The sequence below is a fragment of the Oenanthe melanoleuca genome, chromosome 1, assembly GCF_029582105.1.
Source record: "Oenanthe melanoleuca isolate GR-GAL-2019-014 chromosome 1, OMel1.0, whole genome shotgun sequence".
In the NCBI taxonomy this organism is placed as follows: Eukaryota; Metazoa; Chordata; class Aves; order Passeriformes; family Muscicapidae; genus Oenanthe; species Oenanthe melanoleuca.
In genome coordinates this window covers 41,503,246-41,512,203 of record NC_079333.1, presented here as the reverse complement: position 1 = coordinate 41,512,203, position 8,958 = coordinate 41,503,246, and the positions used below count along the sequence as shown (strand labels likewise).

The following is an 8,958-nucleotide window of genomic DNA, read 5'->3' as shown; positions in this document are numbered from 1 at the left end:
TTTAGTGACAGTTTATTTATTCATCACATGCATTTATGTTTGCAGAGGACACCTAAATATTGCAGAAGCATTAGGTCTTCCAGGCCTGTTGGCTTCCCCTTGTTCCAGGCATTGTCCGAGGGTTCTTGTCTACAGCATCCAGAAATTCAGACTACTGCAACACCCAGTATCTAATTGATGGTGAGTGCTAAACTGTGCTTTTCCAGGGCTCATGCCATGAAGCATTTATAGAAATAAGCTTTTATTGTTGTTTAAGTCCAGCAATATTCCTGGTTCTAATACAGACACCCAGATTAGTGTGGTTTCCTATCTACCAGTCCTGAGCTGGACCCAGAGCTCACCACACACATTCTCTTTTGTAGACCCCTCACTCTACTTTTTCTTGATTTCTGGATGAAAGTGTGTGGCTTGCTATGTACCTCTGAGCTCCATAACTCCAGGAGTGGGGCAGTTGCTTTCTACTTGTTTTTCTTGGTGGGTTTTTAATTTTTTTTATTTTTTTTTATCTTTTTAAAATTGGTTTGGTTTGCATTTTGTTTGTGGTTTGGTTTGGTTTTCTTTTTTCCCCCAGGCAGGTTCCAGGCAAGGGCTTCATCTCGCTGGTTCTGTTCACATGCTCCTCTGAGTGTCCCTAGGGAAGGACAGTTCCTTTCCATGTTCTCAGGAATGGGCTCTCTGTCTTTTCACTGTGGGTGCTGGACTATATAAAATACCAGCCTACTGCTGGTAGTTACTTCCTAATGATCTCCTGGCTGAGGGTGAGGGTGACACACTAAAGGATGCACTACATCTCAAAATCTGTTTATTACAACAGCATGCTGTCTTTTATACACTCTACAAAGTTTACACTTTGTTCATTGGTTACAATAGATCAACATAATGTTCATTGGTGTAAAACCATCTCCACCTCTGTTTTTCACAAAACTTTTCTAAGAATCCTTTTCCCAGCTGCGGGTTTCTTCTCTCTTATCTCTTTCTCTTCCCAGTCTCCATACCAATGGCCTTGGTAAAATTCCTTTAGAAGTAAACCTTATCAATTAACTCTCCCTGGCTCACAGCCCAGCTGTAAGCCCTCTCCACAGTGTTCCATGGCATCTGTGGCTGCTCCATGGGGAATGTGTCAGACAGAGCACACCTGGGATAAGCACAGCCCTGCAGTTTGTGTCTGTGGCAGAGCTGGGCTGGGCTGGGAGCCTTCAGAGGCAGCTCCATCAGCCCACAGCCCTGCAAAACCACCCAAACACCACTGGCTGAAGCACCAGGGTGTGTTGGCACAACAGCTGGTGGCTACTTGGCAACCAAAGGCAAATTTCCTTCTCAGGGAGGGGCTGCTGGATGCCCTGTGAGTGACTTCAGAGATGCAAGAATGCACACAACAGCTGTATGGGTTAAGTTGAAAGCTTGCCACATACCAGTAGTGCTGATATTGTTGCTCCCAGAGATAAAAATTGTGTTCCTTCATGGTGCCAGGACATAGTTTATTGAAGACTCACTTCTTTCCATGGAAGAGATCAAACCATGCTGTAAGTGCACAGATGCCTCGCTCTGTGCTAGAGTAAGGGGAGAACCTGATTGACATCAGTGGAAACTCATGGCCAAAGTCCTACTCAGAAGTTACTTTACTGTTATTTACAATGCTGCCTCCTTCTTTTTTTTTTTTTTTTTTTCAGAGAAAAGCACCCTGTCCTTGCTTATATGCTCATTTACCATTTACTCATTTTTGCAACCAACAGGTTGTAGGTTCACAGCCATCCTTGTTGGTCTGAGTCCATACCTCTTCTGGGATAGCTGTACCCTTTGCAGGAGACTTGTGACATGTTGATAGCTACAAAGACATCAATAATTCTTGATGCAAAAGCACTGAGCACCATGGCCTGAGTACAGAAATCTGCACTTGCCTGCCTGGGCCTCTGACCCTGCTGCACTAGTTTCTCCTCTCCCACCTGTAGAAATTTTCTGCACCACTCAGAAATCACTTTTAAAGGGATTGATTTTATTTCTGATTTGAATGTGTTCTTCTTCCACTGCATCTTCTGCCATCAATCCCTCTCATGTATTTCCTTACTAGTCAATAGATTGTTTCTTCTTTGAACCAGTGCTGACTAGATTTTTGATCTGTTCTCCTATGCTTGTGGACAGAAATCTGCTGGTTCAAGCACAAACCTCATAAATGACATTCATCAGAAGACAGATGTGGCAAAGGTCACAACTACTGTGCTTCTGAACATGTTGCCAATGCAGGGGTTCATATTCCCAGGGATTTAATGTGCTCCTGCCTACTCTCTCTGCCCAAACTGCATCTCTGCCTGGCAGTAAGTTTTAAGGTGGTATGGAAGAGTGTGGCCTCAGTAATCTGCATGTCTATGACCTTGATGCTGATTGCTGAAATCAGCTTTACAAGCATTTAAGCTCAAAACCTTCTCTACAGCTTCCACCAGTACTGTCTAGACAAGGAAGTGCAGCAACAGCATATCCCAGTGCATAGCCATAAATTCCCTACTAGCCTTTAGTTATCTTCCTGGAGAAACTCATTAACTTCAAGGTCTGACATTTAGCACCATGGAGGAAAGTTGGCTTTTAATGGTTTTCTGTAAAGCCCTCTGAAAGAGGAAGGCTGTGTCCCAGAATTCAACTCCAACAAATGGGGTGGAAGAATATAGAAGCCAAGATGTAAAATACACCCATTTTTGTCTAACTTTCAACAGCATTTTTGTACAATTTCATCTGTGATATTTAATCTCCTAATGCTATTTACAGCTTGATTGTCCCTGCAGTGACTGGGTCACTGCTATTGAATTGATGTTTTCTTCACTCTTGATCTGACATTTAATTTTTTTTTTTGAGACAGCCAGCTATAAAAGTTTAAAATTAAGACCTCCTCTGCTTTATCTTTCTTATTTTACCTCTCATTTGTGGTGTTTTAGAAGTAATTTCAAGTTTCCTTCTTTCCCTTCTGTATTCAGGTTAGCACGTGGTCTTTTATTGGCCTGAGTACATTGTCACAGAGGGTTGTAATTTGTCTCACAGTACTGAAACATTTGTCCAGTTGAAAACTTTGTAGAGAAATAAAAGAAGTGTCTTCTGAAGTCTAAAATTAACAAAACACACCCCAAAACCCAATAAAACTATAAGAACAAGTATAAAAAAAATCAAACTCTAAGAGAGAATGAAGAATTATACTGCATTTGGTAAGAAAGGTAATGCTGAGAGCAAAAATGAACACAATATCCTCTAATTGTGTAATAATGGCTTTGAAAGGTGATATGGAACTTGATTAGTAGGCTGGGAAGAACGTGAGATAGTCACAGCAACTTTAAATATAGACTGGAGACGTAAGTTTGAGTATGTGTGGCATGAAAATGGAGCTTTGGCATGGCCACATGAAAGCTGAGAACATTCAGATCTGTCAGAAAAAGAACAAAAAGTGACAATGAGAAAAATATTCAACCTCTGCATTAACATTCAAAGTAAAATCACTACTTTAATTCTCTTCTTCTCCTTTCTGCTTTCTTAATCAGTACCACTTAGATAAATAAACCAACTTCTTAAAGAAACAGCCTTTAAGGTCTTTATGCTTTTTCATGAAGAGTAGAAATAATTGGGTTTTTTGGGAGGTGGTGGTATTGAGTGGAGCAGGCAGAATTTTCAGCCTCTGGAAGTGACAGACTAATATGTGGGGAACTGAAGTCAGTTGTTCAAACTCTGATTGGATTCACTGATAGCATCCAGGCACATTCCACAACTCAGGGGTGTTTATTGGACCTCCTGGTCAGTGCTAAGCCCTTTTTTTTCACAAGTCTGTGCATGTGTGTGTGTCTTTGTGTACCTTATGTAATATATAGGTAAAGCTGAACTATGAACAAGTTGCCTGATGTAGAATTATTATTGGAATGAGCAAGAGGGAGCCATAAACCCAGCCTGTTTGTAGTCCCTACCTAGCAATCCCAGTAGACTGAATCCCAGATGTTTGAGAATATCTAGGCAAAGATCATGCTATATTTCCTGTATTTCCATATACTACCAGTCAGTGTACTGAATTAGATGAACTTTGTTCTTGTTCAACAGTGAATGCTTGTGATTCTGTGTGCTCATCCATGGTCTACTGCAAGATCCTCAGCACAGAAAATGAGAGAAACATCAGTGCCTGTAGAGTTGAGTTAGGCTGTTCATTGTGTGTATTGTGATTAATGACATTTATAGTGCTGTTTCCCTGCTTTGAAGAAGGGAAGTTTTCTAGCTGTCTTGCAGGATATTAAAGAAGAAGGAGATGAGCTGGCACAGAGGAGGAAGAAGCTCTCTGTCAGTGTGGAAGTGCAGGGGACCTGAGCCTGGGGACCAGATGGGTTCTAAGTTAAAAAATGCACTTTTTTTTTTTGTTAGCAGAGAGTAAAATGAATCCCAAGGTTTCCATAGCCCAAGGGGAATATTTAGGCAGTGCTGTGGAATATTTAATAATTAGGGTGAATGGCATTCAAATGTTTCATCTTTTCTCTGGTGAAGATTTATGTGATTCAAGGTGAAGTAAATGGGTATAGCATGAGAAATTCACAAATTTCTGCTTCAGAACATGCCAAGGGAGGAATTAGTCTAGGGTAGGCTCATGGTAGTCATAATCTTGCTTCCCTCTGGCTAAAAGGAGCATTTTCACCCTGGATATCCCAAATCCCTGTAAGTGTGGGATGTTTGCCCAAGTTTTCCCTAAAGGGATGGCTCAGCAGAGCATGCATCATAACAGGACCCTGCAAACCTGCTTAGGCATGTAACTCCTGAGTGGGGCATGGCTTGAAGCCTTTGCAGTTTGATCTGTGTGCTTCAGCACCAGGCTCCCACACAGCACACTGGCCCCTTTGAACGTGCTGCCTGCTTGTAGGAGGGCAGTGGCAAGGCAGTCAAAGCCATGAAAAGGAAATCTACTGTTCTGATCCCCCTCCTGCCTCCACTGATCCCATGGGAAGACTATTTAGGGAGATCATCCAGCAAAACCCAAGCAGCCCTCCCCTCCACCCCCCTGGTTACCCACAGCTATTTGTTTTGTTGTGTTTTCCACTGGGCAGCTTTCCAGCCAGCTGCCCTGGCTCACCAGGCCATGGTCCCGTGATGTGAGTGCCAGCAATGGTGCAGAGGGACAAACCTGGAGCTCAGGGAGGAGGATGGTGACAAACAAACTTGGATACACTGAGCTAAAGTATGTCCCAGCATGCCTGAATATAAATATATGGAAGGCATCAGAATCAATAAATAATCTGCACTCCGTGTGTCACAAGGTGTTTGGCAGTGAGAATAAGGTCAGTGCTGTGGATAGCCTTACACACTTAAACCTGAGCAGGATCCCCCCACTCCTCTGGTAGAAGTGTTGCAGAAGTGGCCCCTCTGACTTCAGTGGAAATACTTGTCTTTTCCAAGTAGGGGGAAACCCATGGCACTGGCTGCTCCCAGTTCATTCCAGCTCGCTCTGCTGTGGCCATTCACATGGAGCAAATAGCAGCTCCTTGTTCCTGCTCACAGCAAGTTCTAGCAGTGCCTTGAGCAAAGATAAGGGAATGTTGGGGTTACAGCTCCCTAGGCCACAGAGCAGTCTCTTTTTGAGGTGGAACACTGCATGGTGGCAGAAATACTTCTCTGTATGCTCAGATAGGTGAAGCATTCACACTAGTACTGAAATTCAGTAGGGGAAGAGCATGCAAGAGTGTAAGCAGTTCTTTAAAAAGTGTTCTGTATTTTTCAATGCAAATGAGTCTCAAACCTTTCTATCCAGCAAAAGATCCTGTTTCAGTTATTTGTATTGAAATGGAAAGTGTATTTTGCTCATATCCACCTTCTTTTAAATGCATATGAACTCAAGAAGCTGTGCAGACTAGAGGTATGTGGAACAGCAACAGCTGCACTGTACCAAAAAGGTAGTTGTGTAGACAGGCTCCATATGGAGCACCTGGAAATGGTTTTGACATCCTTGGCTCTGCAAGCAGAACTCTTCAAGTGGCTCTTTCTTTCTCTTTCCCCACACTGAGGAAGACATCAACAGGCCAAAAGAAAGAATTTAGTGACAGAACATGGGGGAATAGCTTGTAGCTCAAAGAGTAGGTTTAGGTTAGATATTAGGAAGAAATTCTTCACTGTGAGGGTGTGAAACACTGAAACAGGTTGCTCAGAGAAGCTGTGGATGCCCCAATTCCCAGAAGTGTTCAAGGCCAGGCTGGATGGGGCTCTGAGCAACCTGGTCTAGTGGAAGGTGTCCCTGTCCACGGCAGGGGATTGGAATTAGATGCTTTTTAAGGTTCCTTCCAACCAAAACCATTCTATGATTGCATGAAATTCTCTATCATATCAAATTGACTCCCAAGGGATGCACACAGCTCTGCTGTTAGTACAGCACCGTGCCAAAAGAAGCAAATCAGCCCACAGAGCCCACTGCATAAACAGCCTTAACCAAATTTGCAGCCCAGCTTAGCCCTTTAAAAATATTTGGGGGGGGTGATGTCAGCACCTGGATTGCCAATGCACTTGTTGGTCTCCACCCTCAGCCTACTTTAGTGCCCACACAGGGACAGAGCATCCAGACTGAGAGGGACATAGGCAGAAGCTTGGAGGGAAAAATTCCCTGCAGTGACCCAAGGTCCTGAGGCAGAACCACAGGGCTCCATTTACCTCCTCAAGGTAAAAGAACTGCCTTACTTATCAGGTCAGATTTTCTCGTGTGCAAGGATATAGAAGGCTGGCAAAACAGCTTGAAAATGTAGGAATTTGTTAACTGCATGCACTAAGCTTTTAATATTTAATCTGCAAGCTAAAGTAATTTTAAAGTAATTGAAACTATCTTCATGCTGGTATGGTCCCAAGGCTTCTCATTTGCACCAGAGATGTTACAGCCTAATCTGGTTGTGTAGCTGAAATTCTTTGTCTAGACTTAATGCTTCATTTGTTAAAAGGTTCTTGTTTTATTTATAGGGTGTGCAGAGATTAGTGCATGATATTAATGATAAAGTATTATCTTTTTTCAGTGCATGAACTCCAAAATCATATAAAATTCAGAAATTGCTCTCATAAAGTAAATAGAAGCAATAACCAAATGAAAAGTTTTTGATTACAACTTGAATGGGATTTTTGAAATACAAGATTTTTAGCATTTTTCAATTCAATTTTTCCTTTTTTTCAATTTTTCAATTCAAAATTTCAGGAAAGGCAGAAATTTTCTTGAATATTGAGTATTGAGTATTGATTATTCAGTATTGAGTAAATGCAGAGAATTTTCTTGAGAAAATTCTATTTCATCTATGGAAATGACTCACAAAATTTGTGAATTTCTTCAGAAACGAAAACATCTAACCTTAGGCTCTCCTTGTATTTTTAGTAGCAACAAATAATTCAGATTTATTTGTCTTTCCCTATAAAATAATAGTTTGCACTTAGCTTCTTAAAATAATACACTGACAAACATAGGAATTTCAAACCTCTTAGCAATAGTATATTTAGCATGTATATTTGCTCAAAGTTCAAATGGGGCTTGGACATTATTTACTTGAAAAAGCTTGCAGAAAGCAGCATTGACTTCCACAGACTGCTCACCCCTGTGCACTGTTTTTGGGATAACACTGGGAACGTCCTTGCAGGAAATCAAAGAAGGTGATAAGCTGCCAAAGATGAATTTTACTTCTTGGCACCCCAGTGCTTACTGACTCCTGGCCACTGAAGCAACATTTATTTAGACCAACATAAAAAGCTCTACTGAATCTGCCACCTTCATGCATCTGTCCCTTACTTTTTTTTTTTTTTTTTTTTTTTAAGAGCCTGTGACCTGAAGGTTGAGCTCAAGGACACATCCAAGCAAGTCACTGGAGTTTTCCCTTTGCTCTCTGCCTGCTGACCCCTGCTCTCTCCTCATTACTCCCCAAAAAATGGAACTTTCCACACGAGAAATTTGCCTCAACTTCATGGTTGTCCTGATTACTGTGATCCTCATGTGGCTCCTTGTGAAGTCTTATCAGGATTGAAAGGCTCTCAGAAACTCTGGAGGTGATTTCAGTGTGTGCCTCCACAGATATCAGTACCACCCACAACATGCCACACCAATTAGCTTTCAGTCAATTGAGGATGTCCTGAACCTTTATTTTTTACTCTCTCCTATCTGTTGCCTGTGCTAATGTCTGTAGTGGGTCTGTGATGGTGTAATTCTTTCAGTCTGCAGTGATCCAGCTGTAAAATGTGAGATGCTTAGGAGCAGTTTGATGTGGCTGTCTCCTCTGATAGTCTCTGTGAATGCTGTATCCCCAGCCCACTGATGATGCTTGTTTGGCATCAGTGTTGGGTTCTGGAGGGTGTAAAACTGCAGCATGTATTGTGAGAGCCTGTATTGTCCAATGTAAAATGCATAAATTTGCTTAGCAAAAAGGAATGTGAAACGTCTGCTTCCATTTGCACATTTTGTTTAAATAAAGACCACATAAAATCATTGTTTGAGCATTCCTTATCCCTCTCCTGACCTGAGCTGGTAACACCTGTGCTACAGTGTGATATAAAAGTGGGGTGGTTTGCTTGCTCCTCCTACTTACATTTTAATTTGTAATTTTTAAAACAGTGCTGTAGAATGAAAACCATGCAGCATAACAGACATGTAGCCACACATATCACCTGTTTGGGTGACTTTTCTGTCCAGAGACACTAGCACACTTAGTGCCTGTGGACACAGAGTTCAAAGAGAGCTGCTGCCCTCTGGGACATTGTCAATAATCGCGTTTTCTGAAGCTCAGTTTCAGGCAGGGATTCCCACAGCTCTATTTCAGAGCTATTTTTGGAGCAGTGCCTGGAGGGTTGAGCCTGGCCAATTGCAGCTCCTGCTGGCTCCCCAGCCTTGCCCAGAGCAGAATTCCCTCTGGGTGCAGTGAGGCACGCCAGGCATCACGGCACAGCCGTGCCCAGCCTCGGGAGGCTGAGGTGTGACTCTGCCTGGGCTGCTGTCACGGT

General features: G+C 42.4%; 1 protein-coding gene across 2 annotated transcripts; it reads left to right on the top strand.

The window, feature by feature from the left end:
* Window positions 1-6,522: 6,522 nt before the first annotated feature.
* SLN (sarcolipin) lies at window positions 6,523-8,446 on the top strand. 2 transcript variants are annotated; one of them, XR_008840587.1, is made up of 2 exons: window positions 6,523-6,654; window positions 7,783-8,446. XR_008840587.1 is itself a non-coding variant. In XM_056492319.1 (2 exons), the coding sequence occupies exon 2, from the start codon at window positions 7,893-7,895 to the stop codon at window positions 7,986-7,988; it is 96 nt and encodes a 31-aa protein (XP_056348294.1). In that variant the 5' UTR covers window positions 6,569-6,679; window positions 7,783-7,892; the 3' UTR covers window positions 7,989-8,446. The 2 variants fall into 2 exon arrangements, 1 of the variants encoding a protein (XP_056348294.1); XM_056492319.1 differs by having other exon boundaries at window positions 6,569-6,679.
* The last annotated feature ends 512 nt before the right edge of the window (window positions 8,447-8,958 follow it).